General features: G+C 40.1%; 1 protein-coding gene across 1 annotated transcript; it reads left to right on the top strand.

Moving 5' to 3' along the window:
- The first annotated feature begins 220 nt into the window (after nucleotides 1-220).
- MTPAP (mitochondrial poly(A) polymerase) lies at nucleotides 221-13,915 on the top strand. Its single transcript, XM_010217214.2, has 9 exons — nucleotides 221-367; nucleotides 2,683-2,855; nucleotides 3,381-3,614; nucleotides 3,920-4,144; nucleotides 7,450-7,661; nucleotides 9,823-10,049; nucleotides 11,205-11,297; nucleotides 11,389-11,462; nucleotides 13,046-13,915. Exons 1-9 carry the CDS (start codon nucleotides 241-243, stop codon nucleotides 13,382-13,384), a joined length of 1,704 nt encoding a protein of 567 aa, XP_010215516.2. The 5' UTR covers nucleotides 221-240; the 3' UTR covers nucleotides 13,385-13,915.
- The last annotated feature ends 4,814 nt before the right edge of the window (nucleotides 13,916-18,729 follow it).

Here is an 18,729-nt window from a genome sequence, read left to right as displayed (position 1 = left end):
TTTTACTGGAAGGCGCCTCCCCTGCCACATCCCGGGGGAAAAGGGGACGGCGCGGGAGACGGGGGGGCGGGCGCGGCGGGGCCCGGACTCGGCCCAAACGGGTCCTGCCGCGCCCGTCCCCCGGTCTCCCGCGTCGACGCCTCATGTTCAGGCCGCAACGCGGGACGGCGCGGGCTGAGCTTCGCCGGCCGCCGTAGAGGGCGGCGCGTGCGCAGGAGGGGCGGCCGACGCTGCGTGGTGATGGCGCTGGGCCTGGCGCTGCTGCGCGGCCGTTGGCGCCTTCCCGCCTCGGGCCTTGGCCCTCAGGCCCGGTTCGGTTCTACCGGCACCGCGGTGCAGAGGACGCCGTCGGCTGCCGAGGAGGCAGGTGAGGGCGCCGGGCTGTATTCCCCCACTTTTCCCCCTGGGCCTCCTTGGGGCCTCCCCAGGCCTCTTGGAGGTTGTTGTGCTCATTCCAGAGTTAGGATCCCCGGTAGGAATGAATCGGCTTAGCCAAGAGGGGGCCGCGCTGTTCCCGAGGAGCTTCACGTGGGAAGCCCGTGGTTGTTGCAGAGCCCCGGGGCTGTGATGGGTGCACTGTGCAGCCCTTATGGAGAGGGTCCAGTGCAGAGCCATGAAGATGGTTAAGGGATTGGAGCATTTCTCATACGAGGAATGACTAAGCAAGAGAAGATTGAGAGGGGATCCTGTCAACATGTAGAAATACCTGAGAAGAGAATGTAAAGAGAATGGGGCCAAACTCTTCTCTATGGTGGCCAATGACAGGACAAGGGGTAATTGATGCAAATTAAAACACAGCAAGTTCCACCTCCATGTGAGGAAGAACTTCTTTCCTGTGGGGGTGACAGAGCCCTGGCACAGGCTGCCCAGAGAGGTTGTGGAGTCTCCTTCTCTGGAGATCTTCCAAACCCGCCCAGATGCCACCCTGTGCCACGTGCTCTGGGTGTCCCTGCTGGAGCAGGGGATTGTGCTAGGTGATTTCTAGAGGTCCCTTCCAACCTAGACCATTCAGTGATCCTACGCTTGGGAGCCCAAGCCATGTGCCCATGTTAGTGTTTCAGGGTCTGAAGAGCATTAGGTAGCGCCTCCTTGTTTTCATGAACCAAGATTGTTCTTCTCACCTGGTTTGTCATGTGGCCGTGTGAGTACTTAGCCCAGCATCAGAGAGCAGCATTGGGCTGTATGTGAGCACTGTGTGGAGGCTGAGGTGTTCCTGCCAGCCGTAGTGCTGGTTTATGCCAGTTTAGTGACATTGTGTCACGGTCGCTTTAGCTGGAAATGCTGTGGAAACAAGGGAAGAAAGTAAAGCTGAAAGCCTCTCCCACATTTAAATTTCTTAGGATGGCTGTTTGGATGAGATCTGCTGTGTCTGTGCTGTGCTTGGACTGTGCAAATGGCAGCAGAGCTCAGGGAGCACCGCAGCACAGAGCACGAGTTCTGCTGTGGTGCTCAACTACACACAGTAAAGAACTGCAGAGCCAGCCTGGCCTGGTGGAGGCAGGTCTGCATGTAGGCCTTGGGTTCATCTTCTGGTTCTACAGGACATGTGATTTTGGTCCTTTCTCTGACCTCAGGGGTAGTAGGGTATTTATCTTCTTCATAAAGTGCCTTTTCAGTCTTTTACTGAAAAGTTGCTATAACATTAAACTATTGAAACAACTACTCTTATAAGTCCGTGTGATAGGCACAATAAACTTCTTGCAAAATATTTTTTAATAAACGCTTTACAGTCTTTATTAGCTTGTAGTTAAGATGAAGACCCGAATTCCTCTATCATCCTCAAAAATCAAAAGTAATGTAAAAACCTCTCTGAAGTTTCCTTACCTGATAGTAGCCACAAGGAGAGAAGCGCCTGCTCTCCAGCTTCAAGGTCTGAATTAGGAATGACTGTGTTAACGGGGAGCAGTTTCACAGGCTGTGATAGTAACAGGAGGTGGTCAGCTGGTAGCTTGAGGGTTTCGCAGAGATGTGGTTATTACTTTCAGTTTAGGATGTTGCCCTTCCCCATGTGTAATCAACAAAAGTATTTTCTGTGCTTCCTGATGGTCCAGGATGTCTCAGTTCCAGCTTGATTCTAGAGGCTGTCGGCAGCCATATCTATGGTCAGTACTGTGTTGGGGTAAGACTGATCTGTGGGCTAATTGATGAATAAATGAAAATGTAGTATGAAATGTGTTTTGGGAGGTAGGAGTTTACTGAAAAGAAGCTGAGTTGTAAAAACAGCCAAGTGTTTCATTGTTCCAAGGTAAAAGTGCTGGTGCTGTGGTAGTGGAGGTCGCTTTCCTTTTCAGTGCAGCTTTGCATGAGCTTTGCCTGGTGCAGGCTAGGTCCTGTAGTTCTAGGTTACTGCACAAAGTCATACTGTGAGTGCTGATTTTTTTGACAGTGAATAGTTCATAAGAGAAGAACGAGTGTCCCTTGTGTCATCAACCTTCCTGTGGGATCAAGGGAAGCCAGTATTGTTTTCTTCTTGCATTTCCTGGTCTTCACTCTTACAAATAAATGCCTTCATGAGAGAATTGCACTCATGTTTCTTGATTGTTTTCTTGTGCTGCTCTTGGAGAGCCAGAAGAATTCTTTGTAGAGTTTTCCAGTCCTAAAAGAGTAGATTAAATGTGCAAAAATCTGTTTCAAATCTTCATGTTTGCGTAGCAAAACTCTGATGTGCGTTTGTTCACACAGATGCCGAGGTCAATGGCAGAAAGAAGACATTCACTGAGGTTCAAACAGAACGGTTGGAGCAAGCAGAACGGACTATTTTGATTAAGTGCCCACCAAAAATTAGTGAGAAAAAATTATTACAGTATTTGTCCAGTCACGGAAAAATTAACAGTCACTTCTTTTTTGAAAATCGTGTAAGTAATTGATAATGTTCACTAAAATCTAGACTTAAACAAAAAGAAATGCTAGCACTTGGAGTAGACCTTACATATATATAAGCTGAGCATGTTACAGAGAGCCATTGTATTAAACTTGTTTTTATTAAAGTTTACAAGTTGCTGAGTAACAGATCTTTTAAATCACCTAAGCTACACCTGTTATAAATGATGGATAGCAACATTTTTTTGGACTTTAAGCCTTGTACATAACACTGCTCTCTATTCTAACAGTAGAGCTAAGCTTTTTACATGTTTTTTGAATATTACAATTGGAAAGATAAATGAATTTTAATAATTTTGTGTTTAATGTTCACAGCCAAGTGTTGTAGATATTAATTTTGCTTTGACTGCTTGTCAAAAGGTGTCTAAAAATGTTCTGAAGTACAAAAAGTATCACCGAGCTTCAAAACTGTTGTATGAATACCTGAATAACATCAATATAATCAATTCAAATCTCATGTGTTATTATCTAACCCTGTCTCTTTCCACCCTTTGTTTTAGGGTATCCATGCCTTAATAGAATTTTCTGAAAAAAACAGTATAGCCTCATTACAGGATGTTATTGGAATCCCAAGTACTACAGAGTATCCTGTTGTTCCCTTTAAGTCTAGACTTTTTACTTTTGTGATGAAAAACCCAGTGGGTCAAGCTGCTGCTGAGACACAAATTCACCTCTCTCCTCAGTCTCACATTACAGTCAAAGACCTTATTCAAAAACTTTGTGGTGCTGACAGTGTAAGTATAGGTTTGTCAATCTCTCTTTACTAAACATGAATCACATTTATTTCAGAATTGCAAGTGAACATGTGTATCTTGGAATACAGTTTATTTCTGTCTTAAAAAAATAGAATTTTGAATTTGCTTTTCACGCATAGTAACAAATAGGTGAAATTTGTTATTTTAATTGCCAAATGTATTTTTCCATATGGAAATAAACCTCTCTGTGAATCAATCCTTTATTCAAACCACAGAGATATTAAGTAGGTAAAAGTATATATTATGAGTCACTGTATCTTCACTGTGTTCAATTTCTGCACTAGATAAGCAGTCAGATGTACACTCTGCTGAATGAATATCAGCTCACAGAAGAAAATATCAAGCTCCGATTTTTGGCCTGTTCCCTGGTTCGGGATTTTGCACGTGCCTATTTCCCAGACAGCGTGGTAAAGCCGTTTGGCTCTTCAGTGAACACCTTTGGCAAACTGGGATGTGACGTGGACATGTTTCTGGACTTTAATGAAGCAAGAAAGCACATTAAAAAAATGGTAAGATTATTCTATACATATTCAGTTGTTTCAATAATTTTTGACAGAGCGGCTCATTTGCTCCTCTAAATGTCAAAGTCAGTCTAAATGTCAGTCACACTCTGATAAAGGTTTCACATAAGTCTAAATGAGAGATTGATAAATTTATTTGAATGTTTAGACTTGAAGACCTTCAAAAACTGAATGTGACATGGAAGAAGGTATTTTTATCATTATAGGAAAAATAATTTGGTGTTTGTACAGGCTTCGTGTGCATTTCACGCATAATTATTTTGTGTTTGCGTGTGCACAGGTATTAATGGAAGATTGTCAGGCTCTTTTCCTTGATTTAAAAAGTGACTTCAACATTTAAAAAGATTATTTCAGATTCTCTTGTTTGGAGGTGGTATTGTTTGCTACAGTTAGGAAAATTATATTTGACTATGGCTCTGAAGCTGTTTCATTTATCCTCTAGCTATTTTTGTTGATAGTGTTAACATGAAATGTCAAACAGTTTATGAAAACTGTTTTCTTACTGAGTTCATACAGCAAGACTACTTTCTAATTAATAGCCAATGCTAGGTCAGGGAAAAGAGAAGACTGTAAATACAATGAAACAGGTAAAAGCGAGGTAGGTATTCTGAAATTGTTCTTCATTATCTTCAAACCAGACATACTACTGATGTTCTTATCAGCTTTAAGTTGTTGGCATGGCAGCTGTATTAACATTGCAATCTTGTTGAGTTGCATAAACACATCTGCGAGCTCTAGATTTCATACTGTAAGAATGTTATTCCTGAGGTGCCCTTTTATCTATAGGTGGTTTGAAGCAACTTATCCTCTCATGGGACTGTGGAAGGTGTTCTAGACCTGCAAAATCCTGTGATAGGAATCAAAATAACACAGTGGGTGTTCTGAGAGGCATCAGAGAGATGAGGCCATCTCTTCTGTCTGAGCAGGGACAGATAACTATATGTGTGTATTGGTTTAATGGGAATTTAGTTAGGAATTCTTCAGCACGAGCCTCCAGGGCTACTGTCTGTGCTCATGACGTTGTGTTGCATGACAGGTTAGTAGGCTGCATGGAATATTTACACTGTTACACGTAGTGCAGTGAGACTTTTGCTTTGTGTACAAGCATGGTGGTATCAATAAAAGCAACAAGATTATCTTCTGATGCATATTTTGGACTGCTAAAATGTGGGCATAAGTGCTGCCTCAATTTGAAAGGTACATTAGAGAGTTGACCTATAAAGGGGAGTAAAAATCATTAGTGCATCTCGATTCAGATATAACCAAGGAATAAACAAGACCAAGATGCCAGCACCTAGAGAGCTTTATATTCTGTAGGAAGTTATGATGTGGGCACATCTTCCCTAATAGGCAACCAGTGCTTAATGCTTTTGAGGAAAGGCAAAATGGTATTCTCCCTGGCAAATTGTGTTACTAATGTACATAAACTGCTTGTCTTTCTGGGGACAAGTGAATGAAGGAAGGTAACTTTAATTATAAAATGACATAGCAGCAGGGCAAAGGATGCCTTCTGCCTGCCAAGCTATCACAGACCTTCAGGAGGCTATGAGCAGTGGAGGAAGACCAGGTATTTCGGCATTTCTTTACATTTATTTATTTAGCCTCATGGAAAACCAGTCAGTGATTGTGAGTTAAAAAGTCAGCAAATGTGAGAGCATTCTTTACCATGGAATTTGTGACTATTCTATTTTTTTTTTTTTTTAGTATGGTTTATTCTTCCTCATGAGATATCAAAGGGCTAGCTATCAATATGTGTGTTTGCACAGAGATCATATTTTTAACATGCAGGCTGCTTGGGAGAGTAGTTGAGTTACTTTAAACATAGTTCAATGACCACTTTTAGAGTAACAGATTTTGGATTCAAACAGTTATGCTTCTTTTTGAGGGTAGCCTATGAATTTACCGCAAAGGAGTAGTTTACTTTATCAGCATCTTCTGCTGTGGGCAGCATGGCAAAAGGAAGGGGCACATCTGGATCTGGGGCAAGTGCCTCTTGTTCCAACGGTCTTGTGGGAAGGCCCGCTGTGGTCTTTGTCACAAAGCACAAAGGTAAAACCACCAGCACACTGACTCAACAGCCAAGTTCCAATTTCTTCTTCCCTGTCACTGCCTCAGTCTTCTATTCCAGGAAGCTCCTTGCTCCCTTTTGTGTAGATGTGGACTCCTTTGACTTTGAAGCAGGACTGGCCCATAGCACTTTAATCCTGTTTGGCTATGTAAATCAGGGCCCGCTGTTTTGGAGTATGTTCAAGCACTGACTCTGGCTGGGGAAGCATGGGCAAGAGGAGAGCAGGAGAAACTGCCTGAGTGGTTGTCAGGGTTGCACAGAAATTGGGTGCCTTAAAGTGGGTTTTTGGGGAGATTACAGGATCCATGACTTCCGAGCTGTGCCTCTCTGGGTGTCTTGTTCCTTTGCACTAACCTGGCGATAACAAAACGTAGCCTCATGTAGTGGTGACTTGGAGGACCGGTCGGGTCGCTGCGTAAAGCTTTTCACTCAGCGTGCATTCATCCATAAGGTGCTTTATAGGGAGGGGTAAATCAGTGTAAGTATGGGATTAGCAAGCAAAAATAGCTAAGGTTTAAAAATAGACTATAAAAAGAGCAGAGGTTAGAGGTTACATATAAATGCTTTATTTTGGTGTAAGCTATGTGTATGAAAATTACAACTACAAAAATATACAGGAAAATGCATGTCTAATATGATCAGAATGCAGCTCAGATATATTTTTTTCTGAAAAATATATCTGATGTGAAATTATTATTTTCAATTTTAGAGAAACTTTTTTTATAAAAAGTAAGTCATATGCTAAAATTTTTGAATTCTTTTCAAAGTGGAAAAAAAATTCTTTTACAGTGCTACTTGATTCAATAATATGTGCTGTGAGGATATAGAAAGAAAATACTGGTAGGATGAAATAAGCAGTGGTTTGACTGTGTTCCGTCTTTTTTCCTTTTTAACTTAAAACTGTACTTTTTTTTTGGGGGGGGGGGGAGTGTACATGTGCTGTCTCAGAAATTCCACAATTACTTGCTTTAGACAATAATGTGATGTATTATACCCTCATTAAAGCATCTAATTTCACAAAAAGTGGTTCCCTATTAACCTGTAAAATGGAATCACTGAGAAAGAATATAAAAGAGAAAGCAGTATGTTTTACCAAGTTTTGCAGGCCACTTTAATGCATTTGCCTTAGAAGCTCAAATTGCCCAGTCCTTTGCAAATCGTTGTAGTCATCCAGGATTATTCTTAATTCCACAGCTAACAGTTTACTTTTAAAATTTTGTGGTAGGCAAAAGGGCCGTTTGAAATGGAGTATCAGCTGAAAAGGTTGCCATCTGAAAGGCTGGCGACTCAGAAAATCCTGTCCGTGATCGGGGATTGCCTTGATCATTTTGGTCCTGGATGTGTGAGTGTGCAGAAGATACTCAATGCTCGCTGCCCACTGGTGAAATTCTCCCATCAGCCAACAGGATTTCAGTGTGACCTGACAGTGAGCAACAGGTAAGACTTAGTTTTAAACAGTTTGGGTAGAATGTACTTATAATCTGAAAACCTGTGATGAACACTGGTTAGTGGTGTTTGTAACAAGTACAATAAGAGAACTTAATTTGTACTTTGGGGGCCAGCAAATTTATGCTTCTGAGTTGTAAAGCTTTTTTCTTTTCTTTAAGATACTCTTCTCCAGCATAGCTCCACTTGCTAGCTGAACCTGAAGAACACCATGGAAAAATGTTGTCTTTTAATGAGCTGAAAGATGACACAGCTTCTTTAGTCGCTATGTACGTAGGCACGTGCACGATCATCTTTGGATTACTTTTCGGATTAAGAAACTGCAATGTATTAATTTTCATTATAGTCTTTCAACTGCTGTGTAGTGACTGGGTTTCTAGTTATTTCAGGATTCTTTGGGGTTTGTTTGTTTGTTTTGTATTTGCTGGCGAGGTATCTGGAAAGATACAGTACTTTGCTTCTTCAGAAAATTTTTACTGAGATTAGGACTCTTCACAAGAGTGTCCAATAGAGGGAGCAGGCTTCCTAGAAATATCTCTGTTTCTTCTGTTTTCCTCCTTGCTCTCACCTTTTTATGGGACTAGTGTTTGATAGGAAGCATTTTTTTGTTTTGTTTTGCTGTCACTTATTTTATGAAGAATAGTGGGGTTTTTTTGCCAGTGCTGCAGATGTATAATGGATTAAAGATACACACTTGGAAAGCACCTAGCCCTTTATATTTATGATAGGGAGTAATAAAATGTGAGTGATTATCTTTCAAGAAGACTTTGGTACAACTTTTAATGCAGATTCTATGATACAAGCAGATCCTAGATTGAATTTTATGAATTATCCAAAATTCTGCTTCAGAATGCATAGGAGCTGTTAAGGAGTTAAGAAAAGTTATTTTTGTGCTTTGAAGTGGAGCCACATGCATGCAGCCACAGTGAAAGTCGGTTCTGTGCTTCCTCGTAGTCCTCCGCTGAGTGGTTGGTCAGTTGTGACCGTCTCTGTTCTCTTCTTATTATTTGGAGTAAAAACAAATACTTGTATAAACAGAGAACCATTTTACAGTCAAAATTTGAAAGTCAAGGAATTACTAACATTGACATGGCAACTGTACCTAAAATGTTTTTTTTTTTTTTTTTCCTAAAAGAATTAAGTACAGACTTAGTAAAGTAAGTAAAGACTCCTGCAATGGTAGTTCAACCATCTCTTTAGGTTAAAAATGTCCCCAAACCGTCCCCAGAATAAGTCTTGTTATTGCATTGTGCTTCATTATATTTTTTTTCCTGCTTCTTCTTTGCCCTCTCCTTTGTACTGTACAAGAATGTTTGTACAAGCATGTGATGAAGCAGGTAGAAACCAATGTGTTTGAAAAGCATTATCCTTCTACTTGAGTTTTTTTTTCCATCAAGATCTGAACCTAGATAGTTGCAACAAATGGGTATCAACAGTATGGATGTGGCAACATGGGAACAAGAACAAGCATTTGCAAGCAAGGCTGCTGCTTCTAGCAGTAGTAATTGCTTATGTTTGTTTAAAGCATTTGCTGAACAACCACAGCAAATTTATTTATTTAGCCACACTAAAAATGTTTTTGATACTTTACAGTACAAAATTCAGAAATATATTCTGTGCTCCAACAAACTGCAGGTCATTCAAAAATCAGTCATTTGAAAACTACCAAGTTGACCTGCTTTGCAGATCTCATGGTCTTTACACATTACTTATTTTTCAGTACATCATATTATAACTCTTTGGATTAAGATTGTAAAAGAACTTCTGGTTTGTACTTGTACTAAAATATAGAGATTATCTCCAAAGTCATTTATGTCTAAATGAAATGTATCTTTTCAGGCTTGATTCTGCATAGTTGTGCTCCTGAGTACTTTTTATTTCATTTTTTCCCCTTGTGATATGTAACAAGGAAAGAAAGCAAGTCTGGTGTTAGTTTGCCCCCTAACTTTATCCTTTCTACTATGAGAAGCTCTCGGGAATTGATGCCTGGGCAATCTCAGGCATTCACTTTATTTTTTTAACAGGTAGAAGTTATTTTTTACGGATATCCTCTTCACTTGTAACTGATGCTCTAGGATTGAAGGGCTGGCACTGCACCTGGTACTTCACAGTTCTCTCAATATTTACATGTGCCATGCTTTTTCTTCCTCAGCATTGCTGTAAAAAGTTCAGAACTGCTGTATATCTATGGTTGTCTTGATTCCCGTGTGAGAGCACTGGTGTTCAGTATACGATGTTGGGCCCGTGTACATGGACTTACAAGTAGTGTTCCTGGTGCTTGGATTACCAACTTCTCTCTGACCATGATGGTCATCTTCTTTCTGCAAAAGAGATCACCACCTATCGTTCCAACAGTAGACCAACTTAGAGCACTAGCAGGTAAGGACAGCTATTTATGAAAGAAATTAGAGTGACTTACTTATTTTTCTGTGTTTGAGAGAATGTACAAGTTTCACGTGTTATTTTTGTGAGAAAACAAGACCTCATGTTTTTAAGAACAAAATAATATTTTTTTGCAATGCTGAATTCGAGTTGGAGGGGTTAAGGTTGTTCTATGTCTCGCTTATTCTTGTCAAAGGAGTCTTAGTGCAGCTTCCATGTGCTCGCTGCTTTTAGTTGGTTTTTTTTTTTTTTTTTTTTTTTTTTTCAGAAGACTTGTAAATTCTTAACAATGCGGAGATGTTTATCAGTTTTGTTCACTCATGAATATGGTACATATTGTTTTATAGACACGAAGTGCTTAAAAGAAGGATTATTTTTTTTCCTCACAATTCATGATATCCTTGACACTTTTCAGTCCATCCAGAAATAGTTCTTTAATCTTTGCAAGTTAGCCATTTTAGCCATTTCATGCGTTGCTTTCAGGGTATGATATCTTCATGTATCTTCATTAAGTCTAATGAAAGGATGGAGAATGACATTCCAAACTTTTTATTTCCTCACTTATGTCTTGTGCTTATTGACATGCTTACTTGAAAATTTGGAGTACATGAAGGGTTTTCTTCATTTGCTCTAAAAGCAGTTCACATATTTCCATTAACATTTATTAATAAGCTTTCAAAATGACCGTAGAATTCTTATGCATAGAACAAAATCACCTGTCTCAACTTTACAAAAATATTCCTAACCCGCTTTTTTCAGAAAAAGAGGCTAGACAATTCAGGTCTGACTGCTGAAGCCCTTATTTAGTTATTAACCTTGTAAATTTGTGTTATTTAGTGGACAGTAAACCACTGGATGCAAAGGTACCAGTCTTTGTACTTAAAGGAAATAATTTTAGAGGTATAAATATCATATATATTCTTCTTGTAAGGTTTTTAAAATGCTTCTTTTACTCATGCTTCTTTTCCTTTGCTTTATTAGAATTATTATTGTTTCTCTTTAATCATACAACTGGAATCTTGACTTGAAAGTTTGCTTTTTACTTTATGCAATAGCATTCATTGAATTCAGGCATATTATAGATATTGGACATGACGTATTAAATACACCATCATTTTTGTTGTTCAAAGTAAGTTTGCAATTTTGTTTCAGATGAAGAAGACAGGCATGTAATTGGAAGCTATGATTGCTCATTTGTTAGTGATTTAAGCAAGATTAACCCTACAAAAAATACAGAAACACTTGGTGAGTAAATCTTTAATCTTTCTGCCGATATATTGAGACTACACCTTTTCTTACTGTTACTGTAGGCTCTTTTTTTTTTTCTTCCCTTTAGATGAATTGCTGTATAACTTTTTTGAATATTTTGGAAATTTTGATTTCAGAAAGAATTCCATAAATCTTCGAAAGGTAAATACATTTTAATGTCTCATCATTATCTACCGAATTCCTTTCTGCTGTTTGAGAAACAACACTTGTTAGCCATTTCTGTGAACGTTAATTGCATGTCCAGAGTAAATCGGTGATATACAGAAACTGAGTTCTTTTTATGAAGGAAGTGAGCTTTCTTATCAGAAAGTCACTTAGTGTAATGTTTTAATGGTGCTGTAGCATTTCTTGGGCATATTGGGGAGCACAAACTCTAATGTTAAGCCTGTAGGATTTCTTCTTTTTTATTTTTTTCCTCTCTACTGTTGTGTATCAAAAGTGGCTGTTTTAGAATGACTACTACTTTGATTCTGTGGGAAGAGACCTTTTTAAATGTCATGACATACAGAAAAAGTCTGTTACAAACCCCATAGGCCAACGGGCTTCTGCATTTTAAGTTAGGAGTCCAGACCGAAACAGTGTCCACATTAAATCTTGCAGCTGAGTTTTGAAACTTTCTGCTGACATTTCCATTTCCCACTGCAGTTTGCACTAGCATCCAGTATTGGCACTTGTAGTTCAGGAAGTGTGACAGGTAACAGGGTCATTCTGTGTTTGCCCAGAGGCCTGCACCACCGTTTTGGTCTCTGCATGCATTCTGCTTGTGCTGTTTGTTGAAGTGTATATGCATGCATATCTAAATACACAGACACACTCAGAAGATATGGAATTTTTGTTTTTCTTTTTGGACAGTGCTCAGGTTGATCCTAGAAACTGTTAAGCTGAGGAGTCTTTGTTTTTAAGCCACGAAAAGACAAGCGGAAGCCTCCACATGGTGGAGCCTAGAGTAGGTGTCTGTGCTACTCCTGTGCTTTATATTAAACCAATCCCTTGAGCCCCAGGGCAGGAGAGATGTAGCACATGTGTGACTGCTTCCTCACTGGGCAAGCGTAAGCTGGTACTAGAGCTTGCAGTGGGGCTGTATTAAAGAATAGGTCAGCAAAGGAGCACTGCTGGGCACAGAACTGGCACTGCATTTAAATAGCAAACTACATAGTCTCAATGACCAGGCTTTTACTTTTGAGTGCCCCAAAGTAGGCTGTAATCTGAAGATCTCTATTCTGAACTGTGAGAAATTTCAGACAAGGCAGTAATCATGTTTTCTTATACAAGCTCTTGATATCATCACCGAGAGGAACAGTTCAAATATATAGAGTGCTTGTAGTAGTTTAGCAAACTGGGCTGTGAAGGTTAGTATGACACACTCATTCTGCTCCATGCACAGATGGCAATCAAAGTAGGAGACTGTAGTGAGTACATTTGTACTTGTAGAAAAACAAAAGGAAATTGCCAAATGGATGGTCTAAATTCTACTTGTGTCTTATTTATCTTGAAGGAAATGTATGTTGAATGTACTAGGGAAAACAACCACTGAGAGGATTCAGAGAGGAGTCATCATACAGTCAGATTAACAGGGAAATTGCCATGATTAATTATCACAAAAAGTTCTCTAGTAGGTCAAAACACTTTTATTTTGGGTGCCAATGCTAATAACTCAAGTGATTTGTTATTTGCTGCGCCTATAACACATGTACAACTTTGGCTTTTACTTTAACTATCTGCAGGGAAAGGAAGTAAATAAACCTGAGTCGTCTCCTCTTTATATCTGGAATCCCTTTGAACAAGACCTTAATATCAGCAAGAATGTTAATCAGCCACAGCTGGAGAAATTTGTCGCCTTGGCCAGAGAAAGTGCCTGGATATTACAGAAGGAAGATAAAACTCAGCGAATGATCAGTAAAGAGCCCTGGGGACTGGCAGCCCTGCTGATACCATTTGGAAAAAACAATCCAAACATGATCAAGAATAGGGTGAAGGGAATAGGGAGTGAAACAATCAAAAGCCTCTTGGACTCCTTGAAGTTAAGTAACGTGAACAATCTACAAAAAGCAGTAGGAAAATGACTTTCAGTGTGGAAACACAGTAGCTGCTATTCTGTTTTAGGAATTTAATGCGACACAGTCTGGAGGACATTAACATTTCTATTATGAAGAAATGGAGAGTCAAATGACTTCTGTTTTCCATTGCCATGCTTTCTGTACAGGTCTGCTTTGCTCCTCTATACAGTCTCCTCCTTACTCTCCATTTCTCCGTCTGTTCTGTGGATGAAGAACATGCAAATACAACTTTTACAGATACCTTTTGGAATTTGCCTGCAGCTAGGCATAGTTTTTAACAAAAATACGGACAGAAGGAGCAGGGGAAAAGCCTTTGGGAATTCTGTTGGCTAACACACAAATGATGTGTTAAGCAAAAGCTGCAAAAGCAACCAGCTTTCAGTGAAACCACGTCTTAAAAGATGAATGTTAGTACTGTTGCTTCCATTGCAGCCACCTTCTGGGAGTCAGTAAAACCAAAGTGCATGTGTCTATTTTTGTAATTGTTTTTCATTCATGTAGATCGTGCCAAGACACAATAAAGAGGATGGAATTGGACAGTAGGGTTTGCAGTGTCATAAAGCATCACTCTCCATGGATGCTACAACTGTTTCATACTGGAAAAAATTCTGTGTTCTCAAATTTCTTCCATTTGGTCTTTTTTTCATATGTGTATCCATACGAGTGGTTCCCACTCAGACGTACCCACTCCTCTGTCACCTTGCCTTCAGTGTCACTTCGAACTGGTATTTCATGTTCCAGAGGGCTTTTGCAGTCGCTTTTTGCTTCATCTCTCTGTCCCTCACAGAGATCCATAGGGGGTCACTGTTACCCTCGAATCCAGTCCTGCCTTGTCTTTCAGGTATTAAGCAGAGCGCTGCCCATCACCCTCCCAAACTGGCTGGACTGTTAGGGTCAATATTCCTCGTTGGTTCAAAGGCATCACTGACTTCTCAGTGCATCCACCACAGAAGTGTGTGTTTTGCAGGGAGCCAAGCTGGGTGGAAAGGGAAATGGAGAGCAGAGACAAACGACAGACAGATTATCCAGGTAGATTCGTAAGTCTTCTAGCTGCCCGGTTTAGAGCCACTTATGTGCCCTAAAAGTGTGCAACTATGATATGAGCAACTACACAGACTGTTGTTACTCTTAAGAGAAATTCAGTACAGGAAATTATGTACAGAGAACATACTATAGATAAAGTATTAATGTTCATGATTAGTTTCATTTTCAGACAGGTTTTTGTGCTGCAGTGGTATATGGTTTTGTATGGAATTTCTGTTAATGTTTGCTGGGCTGGTATGTTAGTATTAACTGTTGAAAAGGGTGTTTTCCATTTTCCTGAGGTATGCTTACTGGAAAAAAACATGGGAGTAATGCATCCTACCAAAGCACTGGTGTGAAACTTTGTGCCTCCCTCTGGGGAAGGAAAACTGCTCTGTAGCAGTTAGTATTCTAAACTGTTAAGTCTTGAGTGACTTAAAGACCATCTGTCAGATCAACTCCCTATTTATTTGAATTTTAAAATAATATTTGTACGTGTGTATTCATAAATACTTTATCAAAGGAATGACTCACATATTCGTTATCCTGATCACAGGAATTTTCATATTAACTTCTTCAAGACTGAAAGTAAAAATTCCATTCTAATGTGCTAGTGAGTGAACTTCTTTTGGGTGGCTGGTATGAAATTTATTGTAACTTGTTATTGGCATTAAACCAATCTTTTTGGTACCAAGCTTGGCATTAATGCTGTAAGGAACCTTGATATTTATAGAACCTACAGAGATGTTTTTTCCCGCAAGAGCTATTCAAGCTATTAGAGTGGTACTTGATTCCTAGATATTTTGTACAGTTAAATAGAAGGGGGAACATTGCAATAGAGTAATAAGAAAATGGCCTCCTAACAATGGAGACATGCACCAGAATGGTGATAGTGTATACCTGCTGCTGAGAATATATTTGTATGGCTTCACTATGATTAAAGTAAGAAAGATCTGATAAGAATTTTGACACCTATGTGACACTGCTGGGACAAAAGCCACCCGTGGGAAGAGAAACCAGACAGGGAAGAAGTGGATCATGTTGTGAGGGGTTGGGAGGATGTTTAGCCAAGCAAGGTGGCCTGATTTCTTGAACACACAAGTGTTTCTGTACTGAAAACAATCAGTCTTGCCAATATTGTTTTGTCAGCAGAAACAAGAATGGGATGTTTGTCAAGAGAGCAGCATGGAGATGGTGTGTGCTTGGGAGCTTGCTCATATGTTCTAATGTCATGAAAATAATGTCTCAAAGTCAAGCAGTGAGTCTTAATTACTTCTCATAAGTTAAATAAGACGTTGGGAATTCAAGTTTGGCATGGCAGAAGAGCAGCAAGGAGTAGATCCGTGCCCCTGCAGTGGAGCACAATGCACACGTCGGACCTCGTCTTGAGTATGTTGCTACATCTACAGAGAGCACCATACAGAGACACTAGTGCAGGTGATGGGCCAGTGTTGCATGAGGAACCATGTTCTTACAGCAGTATGCCTTAGTTCTTACCAAGACAGACAATTTTTATTTAAATAATTTTGGCAACAAAGAGGTTAAATGTTTCTGCTGAGCTCAGCTCAAGCAAACCTAGTATTTTGAGCCTGAGCTGCTGTGCAGATCTGGTAAATCAACAGCTAGGAAGTTTCTCAAAGTGAAAATCATCCTGTTAAGTGGAAACCTCTGTGTCTTGAATGACTTGTCTTGTTCATTGCAGAATTACCACTGGAGTTCTGTTCTGGTACAGAATTGCTCTACGTATCCCGGGCCTTGTGGTCTGACATGCTGTGAGGTTTGTTTAAAACAAGGACTAGGCTTTCTGTAAGTCAGACCTGTGTCTGGAGACAACATCCCTCCCTTCCTATGATTCCGATAGCTGCCCTGTGCCGATGCGCTGCTTCATCTCTGAGACGTGGTTTGGTGGGGATTTGCTGTCGTGTTGAATGGTGGGTCAGAGACTGTGGGTTTGAGCAAGGCAGTCCTTTCAGTACCCCGGGTACTGAAATCTGCATCTCTGATTGTGTAGCTGTCCCTCATTTTGTAACCTGCCAGCCCTTTATTTGCTGAGTGGTTTAAGCTGGATGTCATGTCGGGTTATCCAGAAGTTGATTCTCTCTTCTACCCTGCAATAAATACTGGTAACCAGCTCTCTGTGTCTAGTGAGCTGCTGGTTTGGTCTGACTTGGAGAGAAAAAACAAATCTTTAATAAAGGTGATATTTTAAAGCAATTTGATTATTTCTTTGGCATTCAGTATCACTGTAGAATGCAGTACTCTCTGACATGCTTGCTCCAGGAGATGGGCTTGCAGCAAATACACGTGTGCAGTTCTTCTAGCTAATTTTCTGTGGAATATCTGTTCGCAGTGCTCTTAATTTCGAAGATTTCCTTCCTCTTTGCTTTTTTCCTGTGCTTGTTCTTTTCATTACATCTCATCTGGTTTGATCTGTAAAAAACAGTGGTTGTTTTGGCCACATTGCTCTCATGGTGCTCTCTTTGCAATGCAACCTTACTACTTACTTTCTTGTATAAATTGAACCTCTTTCCTGTTGCCTTCTCAATGTCTCATGGGGTGACCATTAGCTGGATAAGAGGGGTTGCACCTGTACAGAGGAAGAATTTTAAGAAGTCTGTTTTGTTTTCTGATATTGCAGGTTTCTTAACTGAAATTCCTTGCAAATTTTTTGAGAGGCACTTTATGCTTTGAAATGATTTCTGTTTCCCTGCTATTATTTTCAGTTTCTTTTACAGAAAGATTAAAAAGTAAGACTTTGTTTCTGTGCTGAGCTCTCTTGTGCATGCTAATTTCTACTAAATGTAGATGTAGCCCCATACTGAGAACTTGCATGGAGCATCTCCCTGAATGTCTTCCAAGTTTTATCCATAAGGCTGATGGGGGAAGAAAAATACAATTCCTAAAACATAGGCTGCTGTTCATGCTGCTGCTTCCATGGGATGGAGCAGTACCCATGGCTCTGTATCTCTTCTTTCTCATTCTGGACACAAGTAAAACTCTGCTGTTCTTGCAAAGAGAAGGTGCATAGTTATTAGATGTTGTCTGAAAACAATATTATTTCCATTTTTTTTTCTGTATTAGAACTAGTATTGGAGTCTTTCAGGACAAGAGGAATAACTTGGGGAATACATGAAGGCTTCATATTTCAAGTAAATAGATAAAATGATAACTACTACTAGATCAATTGCCAATACTAACTATATATTGAAAAGTGATGCCTATAGTGGAATGATAGGATGGTTAGCAAGATTGATGGATCCAGTTTGTTTCCTCCTACAGTTTTCTGTAGGCCTCCCATGGATGTGCCGCTTGTTATAAAAGGGTGAGACTTAAGAGAGCATACTGAAGGGAAATAGCAATGTCCACTTTATGGGAAGGTGATTATTTAGGCACCTAAGTAAATAATAGCATCCTTAACTCCATGCAGGGATGGAATTCAGAGATGTAATGACTCCAGAAATACAATATAGAGAATGGTTCTGTGGATCCTTAGGTGCTTCATACATTTTTCTTCTGAAAATTACCTTTAGATAGGTATCAAAAGACAGCTAGATAGAACTGCTTGATACATGAGCTTGCAAAATATGTTCATATTTGAAATGAATGCAATCTCGTTTTGTTGAACCATTAAAGACATGAGTTATCAGTCACAGCACGTACCTCTGCTGCCCACATACGACCTTTGCAGATGGGCTGGGGTGTCACTGGGGCGGTCGGTTTGCAGTTATTTGGCTTCCTCTTGCTCCGGGGGAAGGAGCAGTGGGCAGGGGCTCCCCAGGGTGAGCTGGGGGGCACAGGAGGGCTTTGCCCCACGCTCTGCTCCCGCTTCTGCAGCTAACGGGGCCTCTGCGGGACAAGGAGGGATATTCCAATGCAGAAATGTACGGCACCAAATATATTCAAAATACTTATATTTGAATACATATATCTTCAAAACCTGCCTGGATGCCACGCTGTGCCATGTGCTCTAGGTGTCCCTGCTGGAGCAGGGGGGTTGGACTCGATCTCTAGAGGTCCCTTCTAACCTCAACCACTCTGAGTTCTGCTATAAAATCTAGGTTTAAGAGAGTTTACATTGCAGTTGGCTTAGCAATGCAAACATCATGATTTTTCAGTAATCCTAAAAATGCAAATGCTTACTGATAGCAACAGACATTCATGCTTTTTCAAGTCGTGCTGTATGTTTTAAGGTCCTTTCTTCCTCACAATAGACAGTAATCTTTGAAATGCTCTTTGCAAGTAATTAACTTCCTATTTCTGCTAGGAAATAAATAGTAAAGATCTCCTTTATGTTTGTCCTAGTAAACTACAGGTCAGTTGTACTGTTC

The sequence above is a fragment of the Tinamus guttatus genome, unplaced genomic scaffold (genome assembly GCF_059628265.1).
Source record: "Tinamus guttatus ecotype Peru unplaced genomic scaffold, ASM5962826v1 Tinamus_guttatus_pri_ptg000530l, whole genome shotgun sequence".
Classification (NCBI taxonomy): Eukaryota; Metazoa; Chordata; class Aves; order Tinamiformes; family Tinamidae; genus Tinamus; species Tinamus guttatus.
Note: the sequence above shows the minus strand (reverse complement) of the source record. Positions and strands in the feature narration are given on the sequence as shown.